At 41.4% G+C, this 15,918-nt stretch overlaps 1 protein-coding gene across 7 annotated transcripts in view; it reads left to right on the top strand.

Annotated features, from left to right (window-relative positions):
* LOC102218858 (probable E3 ubiquitin-protein ligase HERC1) overlaps nucleotides 1-14,801 on the top strand; it is a 44,448-nt gene extending 29,647 nt beyond the window's left edge. For 6 of the 7 annotated variants that reach the window (XM_023338878.1, XM_023338880.1, XM_023338881.1 and 3 more), the window contains 33 exons: nucleotides 17-69; nucleotides 168-362; nucleotides 824-989; nucleotides 1,081-1,330; nucleotides 2,175-2,391; nucleotides 2,485-2,762; nucleotides 2,999-3,126; nucleotides 3,533-3,660; nucleotides 4,134-4,361; nucleotides 4,783-4,910; nucleotides 5,236-5,435; nucleotides 5,576-5,690; nucleotides 5,840-5,971; nucleotides 6,089-6,187; nucleotides 6,387-6,560; nucleotides 6,649-6,933; nucleotides 7,014-7,079; nucleotides 7,179-7,304; nucleotides 7,393-7,531; nucleotides 7,648-7,829; nucleotides 8,710-8,865; nucleotides 8,948-9,070; nucleotides 9,227-9,329; nucleotides 9,673-9,842; nucleotides 9,924-10,062; nucleotides 10,151-10,320; nucleotides 12,062-12,231; nucleotides 12,456-12,621; nucleotides 12,720-12,796; nucleotides 12,886-13,138; nucleotides 13,253-13,405; nucleotides 13,891-14,196; nucleotides 14,283-14,801. In XM_023338878.1, the coding sequence (XP_023194646.1) occupies nucleotides 17-69; nucleotides 168-362; nucleotides 824-989; nucleotides 1,081-1,330; nucleotides 2,175-2,391; nucleotides 2,485-2,762; nucleotides 2,999-3,126; nucleotides 3,533-3,660; nucleotides 4,134-4,361; nucleotides 4,783-4,910; nucleotides 5,236-5,435; nucleotides 5,576-5,690; nucleotides 5,840-5,971; nucleotides 6,089-6,187; nucleotides 6,387-6,560; nucleotides 6,649-6,933; nucleotides 7,014-7,079; nucleotides 7,179-7,304; nucleotides 7,393-7,531; nucleotides 7,648-7,829; nucleotides 8,710-8,865; nucleotides 8,948-9,070; nucleotides 9,227-9,329; nucleotides 9,673-9,842; nucleotides 9,924-10,062; nucleotides 10,151-10,320; nucleotides 12,062-12,231; nucleotides 12,456-12,621; nucleotides 12,720-12,796; nucleotides 12,886-13,138; nucleotides 13,253-13,405; nucleotides 13,891-14,196; nucleotides 14,283-14,468 (5,461 nt within the window). In that variant the 3' untranslated portion in view covers nucleotides 14,469-14,801. The remainder of the gene's footprint in view (nucleotides 1-16; nucleotides 70-167; nucleotides 363-823; nucleotides 990-1,080; nucleotides 1,331-2,174; nucleotides 2,392-2,484; nucleotides 2,763-2,998; nucleotides 3,127-3,532; nucleotides 3,661-4,133; nucleotides 4,362-4,782; nucleotides 4,911-5,235; nucleotides 5,436-5,575; nucleotides 5,691-5,839; nucleotides 5,972-6,088; nucleotides 6,188-6,386; nucleotides 6,561-6,648; nucleotides 6,934-7,013; nucleotides 7,080-7,178; nucleotides 7,305-7,392; nucleotides 7,532-7,647; nucleotides 7,830-8,709; nucleotides 8,866-8,947; nucleotides 9,071-9,226; nucleotides 9,330-9,672; nucleotides 9,843-9,923; nucleotides 10,063-10,150; nucleotides 10,321-12,061; nucleotides 12,232-12,455; nucleotides 12,622-12,719; nucleotides 12,797-12,885; nucleotides 13,139-13,252; nucleotides 13,406-13,890; nucleotides 14,197-14,282) is intronic. The other variant, XM_023338879.1, reaches the window with a different exon arrangement.
* The last annotated feature ends 1,117 nt before the right edge of the window (nucleotides 14,802-15,918 follow it).

The following is a 15,918-nucleotide window of genomic DNA, read 5'->3' as shown; positions in this document are numbered from 1 at the left end:
TGTTCTTCCGCTGCAGGATCAAAGGTCTGACATCTGATTTGATTGGCCAATTGGACAACACTTCAGACGGTGAGGAAGATCCATCCCTGCTAAAAACAATGCACTTAAATGAGGTAATAATTGTACTAATCGTGAAAAAAAATTATCTGATGCTTCTGTTTTCTCAGATGAATGGGAAATGAGCCATCAAGTTGAGGATGACCCAGATAAACTGACGGGATTGGAGGATTTTGGGCTCCTGCTGAGACCACTGGGGCTGACTGAGAAAAAGCTGGTCCCTGATCCAATTGTCTTTACTGAACCAGATCCTCTTGGAGCTCTTGTTTACAGCTCATCCGGTCCCACAAGGGTAGCCTCTAAAGGTATTATAATTTTTGTTGTCGTTGTTGTTAAGGGTTGCCTGCAAATAATATAAATAAATATTATATCTCGTAGAGCACTTCTGGATAGATGCAAACTACATCTCGTTGCTTGTACTTGTGACAGTGCAATGACAATAAAGTTGAATTCTATTCTATTCTAAATGTGACGTTTTGGTCAACTAGCTCCATAAAGTGTGTTAACTATTCTGCAAAGAACAATGGGCAGAACGTTTAGCTTCTAAATGTGCAAAGCTGATGTAGAGACATAAACCAAATGACTTGCAGCTGTAATTGGTACAAACATTTGCTCCAACAAGTATTGACTCAGGCAAGATGAATACAGATGTACAACACACTTTTCATATCTTTATTTCTAAAATATTCCTCTAAAATATAGTAAAATTTGCTATTTTTACATGATAAAATGTGGTAACTAGTATGATGATGGGTTTTTCTATTAGGGACTGTCGCTGTAGACCAGAAAACATCTCTGAGCCTTGGGCAACAGGCTGTATCTTTGAGGGACTCGCATGACCGACTAAAAGCTCTACGAAGAGTCACATGCACAGCGCAGATTCTCCTCGCTTACAGCATGGTGATGAGGGCGCTGTCTCAGACTGCCTCGAGGTACATATCAGCACAATTGTATTTCATCACTTTTTAAAAAATTTTTATTTAACGTGTAGTTTATCTGCTGTATTTCCATCTTGCTTTGCAGCGCATCAGTGTGCAGCCAGTCTAACGGGCTGGAGTCCTTGGGACTGGCAGACATCCGGATTCTCGTGCGTCTAATGACTTTAGCTGCAGGGGGCAGGGCGCACACCTGCGTGGACAATCCGCTCGGAGTGAAGGGAATGGTGACGGAGCGCCACAGATCTACCTGCTTCAGCTTCCTCACCTCAGCCATTGGCAACGTGGTTTCCCACAGCCCCGCTGCCTACAGGCAACTGGTGGAGATATGCACTCAGGTTAGCTTGCTCTGTCAATGTTGTAGATAGTAATTTTTAAGCTAAATTTCCCCAGTTCACAAATAAGTTTAAGGACACCAAAGTTCAAGAATTTCATTAAAATTTGTGAACTTTGTTGTTTCTAAATGAACTTTTTCAAGTGACAGAGAAGGTGTAAAACTTTGCAAACCCACTAAAATCCCTTTAAGCTATCAGTTTATCCTTCTTGATGCACGCAAAACAGTCATAAATCTTCAGGGACGACGATAAAATTTGGAATGATCTAAAAATTGGTGCAGTGAAATTTTTCTGCATTTCACTGCTCATTACAAAAGCTCATCAAAACTGGAGCTTTTGTAATGATGAGCTCCAGTTGCTAAACACAGGGTGACCACATGTCCTTAAAAAGTCTTAAGTTCATGTTTAAAATCGAGATCTTAAAATGTCTTAAATGAATTTTTAAAATGTCAGCTGCCCTTAAATATGCTAATCACAGGTCTTACATTTTGCCATGCCAGGACTATCTAAGGTCATTGTTTTGTGTTTTTCCCAGGGGGCTTTTCTGTTTGAGTTGCATGCAAATATCTTGATTGCATTGTGTGACATGAGATGGTTGGTGCTACCAGTAACTGGCTGCTAATATTGCTAGATAGTTAGCAAGCTTTTTTGCCTCCATCAGAAGCACAAAGCCAAATATTTGCAATTCTTGATTCTTACACAGCAAGTTCCCCCAACATCACCTGTAATTAGATTCAGGGTGTCATTAAAATGACTTGTGTCTTAAATTCGAGTTAGCAGATACCCTGCAAACATGGAGCAAAAGGTTTGAATTTTAATCTCATCAGTCTGACATTACTGCCTTCAGGACTTAATGGCTGCAGCTACCGGGGTAAACATTGGAGCCATCACAGAACCCCAGCAGAGAGCAACTTTAACAACTTCCACTCAAGCCGCCGTGCAACAAAGGGATTTCAATGACCAGACACCTCCAACATTCCTGGTCACACAACATCTGGTGTCTCTGCTCACTGACAAGAACATCCGCTCCTACAGCCTCGATAGAACAGAACACGAAACTAATGGTGAGTAATAAGTCTCTTCCTGATGGCTAGCATTATGTTTGGTAGTTAATGACAGTGTTACTCATCTTTTCCACATGTATCAATTTGGCCTAGATGGAGGTACCCAAGGGATGGCTTCCTCATCTTTGCCTCCTTCTCCTTCGCCTCACCTAAGTGCCAGAATAGGCCCTCTGGAGCTAGCTAATGCCTTGGCAGCGTGTGTCCTTTCTGCACGACTTACCAGCAAACATCGACAGTGGGCAGCACAGCAGCTGGTGAAGGCCTTGGCAGCTGCAGGGAAAGAGAGTCCAAATCGGCCCCAGACATATAGTGATCTGGCTGGTGATTTGCACAAATGTCCTCTCAAGAGGCTTGAGGGACATTACAACAAGGTATACTACAATTGTTTTGGTTTTATTTTGCTTTTCTTCTGATGGAGAGGACTTAGGGTTTGCTGTCTGTTTTGTAGTAAGATTTATTTATTTTTTGTTAGCTGGATTGCTTGATAGCTTCTAGCGATTAGAACCGATCTAGTAGCTTTTCTAGAGGCACATTTCATTGCTAGAGTGGAATTATCTTTTCTTGTTATTGAAATTGGAACCTTCTTTGTTTGTTTTGTTCTGTTAAGGTGGCGAGCTGTTCCTGGAGCAGTGACCAGGGTTTGCTTGCTACATGCTCTCAGGACAAGGTGGTACAGTTGTGGAGAGTTAACCAAAGCACTGTGGAGTTACAGACCACCTTCTCCTGCATTGTCAGGTTGTATCTGCTACATCACTTTTTAGTTTTTGAGCTAATATCAATGACTATTAGGACTCTCACTTTGAATAAGGCATAATATTTTTGTAACACTGATGTTAAAGCTAGTTACTCACTTGACAAAAACAAAGAGCATAAGTTGAAAAAAGTACATTTACAGACCTTAGGACATAAGGTCAGTTAAGGATGTGTTATTAAGTACATTTTTAAATTAGCAGAAAGTATTTGTCATAATTTATTTCGATCTTACATTTAGATCGTATTGCTCTTCAGAAAGCCCTAATTTATCCTGGAAATCCTAGATAAACATTTGGCATTATCTGACAGTTGTTACCACCAACTGGCCTCTAGCGTTGTATCTATATAGTTATTAATTAAAGGTTCTTGCATTTTGGATATTTTGCAGTAAGACGGACAGGTCAAGCTCTGAGCGAGCCGGCAGATGTCAACACATGTCTCCTGTGTTTTGGAGTACTGGGGGAAACTTTTTGGCTGCCCCTGAGAACAAGCACATTAACATCATGAACATAAGAGGTCAGTGGGTTTGTCAGCTAATATTGAAGGCTGAAAGTTAGTATGAACTGCTGGATTTTATGCCATCATGGTTTCATTCTTACAAATTTCAAAATTGCTGCAACTGGTACAATAATTATAGACAATGATTTAATACTAGTTGATAAACATTGTATTTCCTATAAAATGCAACCCTGCAGGCGGTGCTGTGGCGGCGCCATATGTGGAGGCCTTAGTTTTTGACACAGCTGTCGCAGGTTCACTTCCCGTCCTGGTGACCTTTGCCGCATGTCTTCCCCCTTCTCTCATTACCCACTTTCCTGTCAATTCACTAACAAATAAAGGCAACTAGAGCAAATAAAACCTTTAAAAAAAAGTTATATTCAATTCATTTAGGGAAATTACTTTGCACAGAAATCTTAGACATTACGAAAAACGATTGAGATATGCAGTGTAGTTGCAACTTAAAATAAATAATTTCTCTCACATTTCAGGATCTCTCTGCCATGTAGAAGATCAGAGCTCTCGGGTCACGGCTCTTTGCTGGGCTCAGAGCTTCAATCTGTGGTTGTTGGACCAGTCTGCAGCCTGTAAGAACAGGCCTGCTGAGAGTCTGCTGGTGGGTCGGCTGGATGGCTCCCTCTCCTGGCTGCAAGTCACCATGCAAGATCTGGATCTGCTTGTGAAGAGGACTGAACTGGCTCACTGCCACAGACAAGAGGGTGAGGAGAAAGTTGCGCGCACAGTTTAGAAAGCAAACTTGGATAAAAAATAAAGGAAAACAAGTCTTAAACAAGTGCAGAATTGTATTTGCTTCATTCTAAGTTGGGAATGCAAATAGCTTTTGATGTAATTCCACTAACAAGCATATTTGGTTTGTGAGCAGTTCTTTTCTTTCTTATTCTTTAATTTATACTCTGAGCAAACACTTTTGATTTTTGTTTCCAATAGATTCTGACAAGCTTTGAGTTGCAGATACTAATTTCTCCTTTGAACTGTAATATAAGACCAATATTTCAAATAGCTTTTATCATTCTCCTGCTGTGAGCCGTTTTCTGGGTGCTTCTCTCTAAATGTCTCTCGGTTTGTCTGACATATCCAAAAATATCTTTTCACCTAGACTGATGTTCTTATTTTTTATAGCCCCCAACTGTGTGGCCTGGCACTCAGAAGACAAGCCTTTTGCTGTGGGCTATCCCAGTGGGAAGATCCTGTTGGGCACAACGGAGAGCTATGAGAACACACAACCTGTAGTGTTGTCTCTCTTCCAGGTTCGTCCCACAGTGTGCATGTTAACATGAACAAAACAATTTACCGTACTTAATTCTGTCATATTAAAAATGACATATACCTGGAAATAAGTGTAAAAACTCAGAGGTTTATTTATTTGTTGTTGTTTTTTATTTGATAGACAAAATATTTATTAAATATAACACATACAATACATGGAAAATTTCAGAGACAGAAAACAAGCCTAACTCTCATACCTAATTAATTCTACTTTACATGCTATGATGTATTTTGTTCTGCATATATACAATTTTCCCTCTATCTTATGCCTTTGACATCCCACCTCCTCTGTCCTTTACCCTATAGGACACAGTGAGTTGCCTAAAATGGGACCCCACTGGACACTTGCTGCTGTGTTTGGGGAGATCAGAGGTGGTGAAGGTCTTGGGACGCTCTGGGGGAACCTGGGTGACCCTGCACTCTTTGTATCATACCAGCACTGTTAACACTGCAGAGTGGTGCCCCCTCGCTGGCAGAGCACCCAGTCCCAGACTCATGATGGCTGTGTGAGTTCATTCAATCGGCAACTTTTTGCTAAGAAAAGAAAAACAGCTAAAACTGCTCAAAATTAGGACAGTCATATCTTATTTAAACATAGATGGCATATTAATGAGGTACTTTGTCCTTTCTTTCCTCGTTTCTGTAGAGGATGCCAGAACGGGTCGGTGCATGTTTGGACTCTGCCACAGGGGGGTACATCTGTATCTTTGCCAAACATACTGAACAGCCCGCCAAGCCAGGATCAAAGCTTCGAGGTCAAGGTCAGTTTGATGGAGATTTTCTTGCTGTCTCTGTGCTTTAAAACCCGTCAGTCGTTATAATGATCTGTTGACTGCTACCAACAATGGACTGGAAATGACTGACATTCATATGATTTAAAATAGACCCAAATTTGCTTTTCTTTTTGCAGCAGGATAGTGCAAAGTGTGCCTTTGTACTTAATGGGCATATCACAGCGGTGAAGTCCCTTTCATTTTGTTCCAGCGGCCTGGCGCTGGTTTCCGGAGGGACAGGAGGACTGCTCAACATCTGGTCTCTGCAGGTAAATGAGCTCTGCAGCTGCCGCAATCCCTTAAAATAAGACCAAAGTACCACATAATATCCAACATAAAAATTCATTATGTGATCGTCTCATCTCAGAACCTTCTGTCTCTTACAGGATGGGTCAGTGTTGCAGACTGTTACAGGACTCGGCTCTGTTGTCAGCACTACATGGATACCAAATTTGGGTGTAGCTGCTTGCTTTGGTAGATCAAAGGTAATTTATGTCAATTGTACTTTTAATGTATTATATGTGCTATTGCCTTTTATTTGTGTCTTCCTTTCACTATTTTTATTAGATAAAATTACCATAAATATCTTAAGGTTTGTAATTTTAACGTGAAAAAACGGTGTGAAGGAATAAATACTTCTGTAAGGAACCATGTTTGTTTAAACTGCTCTTGTTGCATTTCCAGGACGTTTTGTTGATCTGCTGTACCCCCGACTGGATCAGTGAGAACCATGTTCTGGCATCCTGTCGAATGGTTCTCAGGAGCCAGAACGTCTTAGGCCTGAACCGGGCGCCATGTTTGGCCGTCTTCCTAGAGAGGCTGCCACTGTTGCTGCAGGAGCAGTACAGCTATGAGAGGGTCATTACTGAAATCTTGTTCTGGAGTTGGATTTATATTCACAGTATGTTATCTGTGACATAATTTGTAGTGTTTCTTGTAAACACAGAGCCATCTGGCAGCCGGAGATCAGCTTGTCCACAGCGCCTTCCTGCAGAACCTGGCCTCCCTGGCTGTTGGTTTGTCCTTAGAGAAACACCTGTGTTCTTCCCCACGGCCTCCACACCACTCCTACCCTGATGCTCAAACCTGCGTGTCAGAGTGGAGCTGGCTGCTCACTTTTGCCACCACTGTCCGTAGCGCAGAGGCCATCGCCAGCGGCACTGCCTTCCCTGAATCCTTCATAGTTTCTGGGCTTCTGGAAGTCCAAGACTCAAACATCATCAAGGCAGTGGTGAGTTCTGATGTTAGCTTGCTTAATAATAAAACATGCAACTGTCTATTGCTAAAATCCTATTATACTATTACTTTTAGGACAACAGCATGTGGAGCTTCAAAATGGATGAACAGCTGATGTCTTGGGCCACCAGCAGACCAGAGGTTGTTGTTTTTATCTTTCTTTTTTTCCCTCCATTTGCAACCAAATATTTTAACTATCAAACAGCCTCTGATGTCCACATGACCTTCTGTGTTTTTCAGGACTGGCAGGAAGGAGGGAAGAGTGAGGTGTACCTTTGGGGTAATGGACGCTATGGACAGCTAGCAGGAACGGGAACCAACCTCACGATACCTACAGTAGCTCCCTCCCTGTTACAGACGCAGCAGGTATCTGCTGTGTGACTCAGGACATAGTTTTCATTTCTATTTATTTACTGCTGTTTTCTTAAGTTCGTGTCCTTTGTTTGTTTATCAGGTTGTTTGTGGTCAGAACTGCACTTTTCTGGTCCAGACCAACGGGACTGTCCTGGCTGTTGGCGAGGGACAATATGGTCGACTTGGCCAGGGGAACTCTGATGATCTTTATGTCCCCACTATCATCTCTGCTTTTCAAGGTACAATTCTTATCTTAAGAACCCTGACCTGAAGCTGCTTCAGTATTTTTCCTGCATAGCACAAAGTTGGAGCGTTTAGTTTAGTTTAGTTTTTAAACCGTTGTGTTTTGATGCAGGATATGTGGTGACTCAGCTGGTGACCTCCTGTGGCTCGGATGGACACTCGATGGCCCTGACTGAAACTGGAGAGGTGTTCACTTGGGGAGACGGAGATTTTGGGAAGCTGGGCCATGGCAACAGTGAAAGACAGAGGAGACCCAAACAGATCGAGGCACTGCAGGGAGAAGACGTCGTCCAGGTAAACACTGCTGGAGCTCTGAGCTTCACTAATTTCACTACATTTCAATCTTGCTCACGCTATCGGAAGAGAACTCTGGTTACAGAAAGAGCTTTGAGGTTTGTCTATATTTGAATGGTAGAATATGAAGCAAAATAATATTGAGTTATTTACATGTAATAATATTAATTCTAATTATAATAATCAGAGTAAATCATAAAGCCTAGAAATCCAAAACTTCTTTATATGGTCTTACATTTTCCAAATTTATCAGGAAAACCCAACTGTCACAAACTGTTTAGAAGCATAGCTGCACTACTTCATGAAACTTGTGCTCTGAAGTAACCTTTTTTGATGGAAACATGTTTTCCATCAAAAAAGGAAATATTTTTTTGAGTAATATTTCTTTGGAATTTATGGAACAGTACAGGTGAGAGAACGTGAAGACATGCAGTAAAATGCATTAAGTACTACATACTCGGCACATGGTGCAAATTATACCCACTGAGCCACCTAATGCCCCAAATGTTGGTGTGAGCAATAATTTTTATACAAGTAACTTTGTAAGGCAAGAAATACAAAAATACATACAGAGGAAATTCAACAGATTCTTATAGGAAAATAGTTGGATAGACTTTACACTCTGCAGACATGTTCACTTTCCACAATGAGACCAAAAATAGGTGTGGCTCCCTGAATAAAACATTATGAACAAATTGAACATTGTTTTAAACTGGGAGCAGAATAAATACTCTGTTGGTTCTTTGCTTGTGGCTTAATATGCACCATTCCCTGGGAAAAGATATCCAGAAGAGAACAAAAATGTTAGACTAATCAAAACACATGGCGAATATTAATTTACGAATATTAGTTTTGAAAATGTTATCCTTTGTTTGGCCAGCTTGCTTGTGGCTTCAGGCACTCTGCCGTGGTCACAGCAGATGGGAAGCTGTTCACCTTCGGCAGTGGTGAATCGGGGCGTCTGGGTCTAAGGTCGACGTCTAACAAGATGCTGCCTGAAAGGGTCGCTGCGCTTGAGGGATATCATGTAGGACAGGTAAGAAATAAATATGGTTCAACTTAAATTGTTGCTTCCGCCTCCTTTTGTAGAGAAAAAATAAAAGTTTTTCTTTTCTCAGGTGTCGTGCGGTCTCAACCACACATTAGTGGTGTCTTTGGATGGAACCGTTGTTTGGGCATTTGGAGACGGGGATTATGGGAAACTTGGGACCGGTTCCTCCACCGCTAAATACTATCCTCAGGTATGTTAACACTGTTACAACAAACAACATTCAGAACCAACTTAAAATTGTATTTTACGATTACGAGACTGGAAAGACACGAGGAGTTGCAGAAAGTTACTTTTTGGTTTTACTTTATCAAAGATGAAATATTGTCTGCTTTTCTTTTATGGTTAGAAAGTGGAGCAGCTTTGCAACAAGGGGATCAAGAAAGTCTGCTGTGGAACTCAGTTCTCTGTGGCATTGAGCTGCGATGGACATGTTTACACATTTGGACAAGGTGTGTTTGACTGCTAGAGTAAATCTGTGTTGTAGAAAGTGGACAATTTTTTTAATTGAACAAAGCTGAAACAATGTTTGTGGCCATTTTCCTTTCTAGCTGGGAGAATAAATGTTTTGTGTGAAGGTTTTAAGGCACACTACTTAAAATAAATAAGTACATTTTCTGATTGTGCATCCATGGCTGCCATCATCCCATTTTATTGTTGCACCTCATACTTTGCAATGATACCACAACAAATCACTTTGTATATATATCTTTTGGAACTGTTGTCCTGATGAAATTTAAAGTTTGCTAACAGAAAAGGAAATGCATTCTGTCTTTTTTTCTGTTGATTCTTCAGAGCGTCTGATTGGTCTGCCCGACCCCATGCTGAAGAATAAATCCACGCCGCAGGTGGTTCCGTCTCTGGAAGGGCTCTTTATAGAAGACGTTGCTGTGGGCTGTGAACATGTGCTGGCTCTGTCCTCCACTGGAGATATTTACACGTGGGGCTGCAACAGTGAGGGACAGGTACCGAGTGTGTTCTGTTGTTTCAATGCATTTCCTACATGTGGGACTTGTACGATTGCATTGCTTCTCTGTTTGTACCAGCTCGGCCTTGGACACTCTAATCAAGTGAAGGAGCCAACACTCGTAACTGCTCTGCAGGGTAAAAACATAAGGCAGGTCTCTGCTGGCCGCTGCCACAGTGCTGCTTGGACAACCCCTTCTGTCTTGATAAAAAACTCAGGTATAGTCCTACTTTTCCTGCTCACAAACACTTTTTGATCTATGAAAAGGAAAGAACTGTGACCCCCATATGCTATCTGCACTGGCAGGTGGCTCTGGACATCTGCAGCTTGGCCTTCCCCAGTCAGTTCCTCCACAGTACAACACTCTGAAGGACTGTAGCCCTGATGTTCTCTGCATGCGCCTCAGGGTGCTCTACCACTTCTCTGATCTCATGTACAAGTCCTGGAGGCTGCTCAATCTGGACACCAAGAGTCAGGTACGTTAAATCCCTTTGCTGTGCTTCTCAAGCACAGACATGCCTTGTGTGTAAAAAAATAAAAGGGAGCTTTTTTTCATTAGCAAAATCTTCTCACACTGATCTCACAGATTTTAGAGAAATCAAACCTTTTTATTGAGTTATTCAGTACATTTTTTTAAAAATATTGCCACCCCTGCAGTTAGTGCTTTGCATCAACCCATTTTTATCTGTATTCCAGCACTCCCTTAAACATTTTACAAGATTAAAGAAAACTATTATATACTATACTGAAAAATTATTTTTCAGTATAGTAGTTATTTGTAAAAAAAAAGAAAAACGTTTATACAGTACTTTTATTTGTTAAAAAAATGTTTGGCCCTGTAAAAAAGGTTTTGTTCTTTGTTTTAAATGTATTATGGAGTATTTCATTGTATAATAATTGTTAAAAAAATAAAGGTTCCTACTTCATGGATTTTGCTTCTTTTTGGAACGTAACCCCTGCGAAAAATGAGGGATCACTGTATTATGTAAAATTGACTTTTTTTTTTTAGCTTTACATCATGTTATGATGTTATTTCCTTCATCAAAAACATACTTGGAGTTTTACTTTGGCTATTTCAGGATGCATCAGTGCTTGCTGTCACAAACTTCTGTTTATTTTCATGAAGCTCCTTCTTGGAGCTGCAGTCCCCAGTCTAGCTGCTGCCTCACACAGCATCCCTTCCCCAGACAGCTCCACCAGACTAGTGGCAGCAGCAATTAACACACACTTGGAACCGCTAGCCTGCTGAGCTCATCATACAAACTACTTCTCAGTCCAACATCCCTATGAACAGCTGTAAACGAGGAGGAGGATTGTTGCGTATCGGAAAGTGTAGGAGCTTCTTATAAAAACAAAGGCCTCTTTAAGGCAAGGTGAAGTTACTTTTAAGTTACGTATGATCATTGAATTCATTAAGCAGTGTTCTCTAACAAGGTTGCCATGAAAGATAAACATTCTTTGGTTTACTTCACTCCTGCTTGAAGTTCTGAAAAACTCAATATGATCTTATCAGATCAAAGCACTAAAAATCCCAGAAGAGTTTAGCAAGCTCCATGTTTGCATTTCATTTTGGGGATTTTTGGGTGTCACTCATAAACAGCTGGTTTGCATGCAGATGGTGTATAGCAGCTGTTATGGAGACTTGGTGTCCTCAAGATGTCACTCTTTGCTGCAGGCCTTTGCAAATTAACTTTTTTCCCCTCAGTGTGCATGATGGACAGTTAAACTGCTGCTCGTCCAGCCATGTTTGGCCCAATTCCAATTTAAAACATTTTATTGTTTGCGCTGCAACCAGCATGTTTAGATGAGTCATTGTTTTATAATTTTCATTTTCTCACCTATCCAGATCAAATCACATCTGCTTTACTTGTATCACTAAGAGAGATAGGTCTTTATGTCAGCTTGTGTCCATACAAGCAGAAAGTCGTGGATGTATACTTGTAAGTTTCTTGAAATCTCAGTCAACTTAACAAAGGAATGGATTTAAACAAATGCTTCAGTTATAATTATCTCAAAAAGACAATTGTGCAACAGTTGAGTTGTAATGATGTTCCCCCTGAACACAAAACTACATTCTTGCTACTGCACTGAAAATCAAATTATGTTAGGACACTGTGCCAACAAATTTGTCCACCACTGGATGTTGCAATTCTCTTTTCCTACCGTAATGCACCATTCTGCTTTTACGTTACCTGTCTTCCCTTTGCTTTTGTCCAGATCTCCACTTCACGCTATACTTCGGGAGCAACAGCCGTCATCCGGGGTGAACTCAGAGGTCTGTTGTCCCCCAAGGTCAACACTCTGCCTCTTGTGCGCTCAATCGGCAGGACCATGACCCAGGGCAAAACATATGGGCCGCAAATCACAGTGAAGCGGATTTCCACAAGGTAATGACCGTGTTGTAAAGCCCAGTGGCTAAACCGGAATGTCTTTAAGGGTTTTTTTCTGGAACAAAGACGCTTGGGTGCCCTAACAGCATGCTGTGTTTTCAGCTGACCAACCATGTCCAACGTCCTAAAGGAATTTTAGGACCTTTATTTGGGATGTTGATTGTTTTACTTGAATCATTTCATCGTGTTTGTTTCAAACCCAGTCTCATTCCCTCCCACAGAGGACGATCAAGCAAGCCCATCTTTGTGCAGATCGCGAAGCAGGTGGTGAACCTGAACCCTCTGGAGCTGCGGCTGCCATCCCGAGCCTGGAAGGTGAAACTGGTTGGGGAGGGGGCTGACGATGCCGGTGGAGTGTTTGATGACACCATTACTGAGATGTGCCAGGTAGGTGTAAACCGCACAAGTCTGAAAGCGACAGAGCTGATAAATGATGTACTTCCTGTAAGTTAATAGTGTAAAACTTTTTTTTTTTTTTTTACTAGGAGCTGCAGTCTGGTGTGGTGGACCTCCTGATTCATACTCCCAACAGCTTTGCAGACGTGGGCTGCAACACTGACAGGTGAAATTCTAACAGGTTTTATTCTTAAAGCAGAATATCTCATTGTCAGAAACGGTCTCACCACTAGTAATGACTCCAAACGCTTGTAGGTTCTTGCTTAACCCGGGGGCTCACTCAGAGGATCACATGGTACAGTTTCGCTTCCTGGGTATCCTGATGGCCGTGGCTATACGCACTAAGAAGCCTCTGGATTTACATCTGGCTCCTTGGGTGTGGAAGCAGCTATGTTGTATGCCGCTGTCAGGAGCTGACCTGGAGGAGGTGGACCTCCTCACCTACCGCACCCTCCAAGGCATCCTTCACCTGGAAAACAGTGGAATCACAGCGGATAACTTCCACGTGGTGCGAAGATGTTAAAACCAAATGCTTACATAGATAATGTGTCATTTGTAGTTTTTTGGGGGTGTTTTTTGTTTTTCAACTGTTTCCTTTTCTGTATCAACTCTCCTTCCGTAGATGATCCCTCTAGATTCATTCATGGCCCACAGTGCAGATGGAAGGCTGGTACCGGTGGTCCCTCGAGGTCAAAACATCTCCTTGACATTTTCCAACCGCACTGAATACGTAGAGAGAGCTCTGGACTACAGACTGCATGAAATGGACTCACAGGTTTGGGAGTTTAAGTATGTCAAATTGATTAGGAGGTTTAGAAGCCTTAAAAAATAAATCAATGAGCCTGTACTATGTGGTGCAATTCTTCGGGAAATATGGAAGAAGAAGAAAAATCAGTTAATAACATTTAAGATTTTGATCCTGCAAATAATTAACAGAAATATCTGAAAATGAGTCTCAGGTTTGGAGGCTGTTTCCTAGAAACATGTGCTGTTGCTAAATATGCTCCAGTCAAATACCAGGTGAAATCACCTAAACTCTAATATGTTTTTCTTTTTTAGTTCTTTATTTTAAATCCACACAACATTTTAGAATTACACTTTTAACATGTTTAGAAGAAAAATATTTGAATGTTTACTTTTAACTAAAAAACTTTGCTCATACATCCAAAGCTATTTTAAGGATGCCATAAATAATGTGACCAACCCTGCATCTACATGATAGTTTTGTCCTCAAAGCTGAGTTTGCTCCTTTCTGTCCAGGTGGACGCAGTCAGAGAGGGCATGTCCACCATCATCCCTGTCCCTCTGCTCTCTTTGCTGACGGCCCAGCAGCTGGAGCAGCTGGTCTGCGGCCTGCCAGAGGTGTCTGTTGAGATGCTGAAGAAACTCGTGCGCTACCGGGACATTACAGAGAACCACCAGCTTATCCGCTGGTTCTGGCAGAGCTTGAAGGAGTTCACCAACGAGGAGCGGGTGCTCTTCCTGCGGTTTGTTTCCGGCAGGTCCCGGCTGCCTTCCAACCTGGCTGACATCTCGCAGAAGTTCCAAATCATCAAGGTCGACAGGGTGAGACATCGCTTTGTCCGCTAATTTATTCAAAATAGCAAAATAAGCCTCAGCACATATTTGTTTCTTTTTCTTTTCAACGTCAGCCCATCAACGGACTCCCTACTGCTCAGACCTGCTTCTTCCTGCTCCGCCTGCCCCCCTATACAAGCCAGGCCATCCTCGCCGAGCGTCTGCGCTACTCGATCCACAACTGCACTTCCATCGACATGGACAACTACATGCTGACCCACAACACGGAGCCAGCAGAGAGCTCAGACACGGAGGAGTGAAGCTGAAGACCACGGGGTCGTGAATGTACCTTCTCCAATGCCATGCACATTATGCACTGAATACAGACTTTTATTTGCCAAACTTGTATGGTAGCGTACTGTTTATATGTTGGTCTATTTAAGGAGATAAAGCATTTTGACTTTTCAAACTGTGCACAGTGTTGTAATTCTGGCAGTGCTACTACAGGGATAAGAATTAGACTTTTAATATAGGCAACTGAGCCACAATAAGACGAGTATAATGTGCCTGTTTGTTTGAGATTATGTAAAAATGTGATGGTTTACCACACTGACTGTTGTCACTATTATTTATTAAAATGAAGAGTGTTTAAATATGGACTTTTTTGTAGTTTATTTCAAAATTTTCAATAACTTTGCCATCATTTTTATACATTACTATGCAAAAGTATTCATCCCCTTTGTACTTTATCTTTCATCACATAATTTCAAAATTCGGTGAATGGAAAACACTATATGTGGCGGATAACTAACACTGCACATGATGCTGAACACACCATTCTGTCTGTGAAACATGGTGGTGGCAGCTTTATGATGTGGGATTGTTTTTAACGAAGGAACAAGTAGCCTGGTCAGAGTTGAAGTGAAGATGGATGGAGCTAAACGCAGGGCAATCAGTTTTATGTCTGAGTCAAATTCACAAATGCGCCTGAATTCATACACAGATCAGAAGCCATATAAGTATGTAACTTAAATGCCTTGCTGAAGGGCACATCAACTCAAGTGAAGAGGCCAGAAATGAAACCACAGCTCTCCGACTGCAAAAGAGCCAGTCTTCCTGTTGAGTCTCAGTCTACAGTAGAATGGTTTCCATCAAAGCATAGTCATGTGTTTGGCCCAGTCAAAGTCTGGAGTTTATGATGTGACAAAATGAGAAAATGTTTAAGGGATCCGGATACTTCTGCAAGGCCCTTCCTAACCAAAGCTCTGATTTACATTGAGTATACAGTTTTTGTGAGGTTCCAGGTTCTTCTGGTGAATTTTATTGTTTAGCCCCTGTAATCCATCTGGAGCACCTTGATTCTTACTAGTCTTATTCTAAATTGGTAACACACCTGCACTTTATTAGACCATACCAAAATAAAACAGGTCAAACCAAACAACAAAATCTAAACAAAGAAACATGGATAAGATTATTAATCTAATTTACAAGCTAATCCACCTAACTAAATTGTCTGAAAAATAAGACATTTAATACAGGGCAACTCAAAAGGTTGCTTTAAAGAAGAGAGAGAAGAAAAAAAACAATACAAAAAAACCCAATCAGTGACGTCATACACCCATTTAAGCAGGAAATGCAGGGCTGGCCCCTCCTATACACCGGCGCAGGCTGTAGCATCTAAGGACAAGCAATGGTGAGTAAAAAGAAAAACTAAAAATTTACCATCAATGTACTTTGAACCAAAATAAACACTCATATTCCTCCAATGGT

This window comes from Xiphophorus maculatus, chromosome 8, assembly GCF_002775205.1.
Source record: "Xiphophorus maculatus strain JP 163 A chromosome 8, X_maculatus-5.0-male, whole genome shotgun sequence".
NCBI lineage: Eukaryota > Metazoa > Chordata > Actinopteri > Cyprinodontiformes > Poeciliidae > Xiphophorus > Xiphophorus maculatus.
The sequence above is the reverse complement of the archived record's forward strand: the minus strand, read 5'-3'. Positions and strand labels throughout refer to the sequence as shown.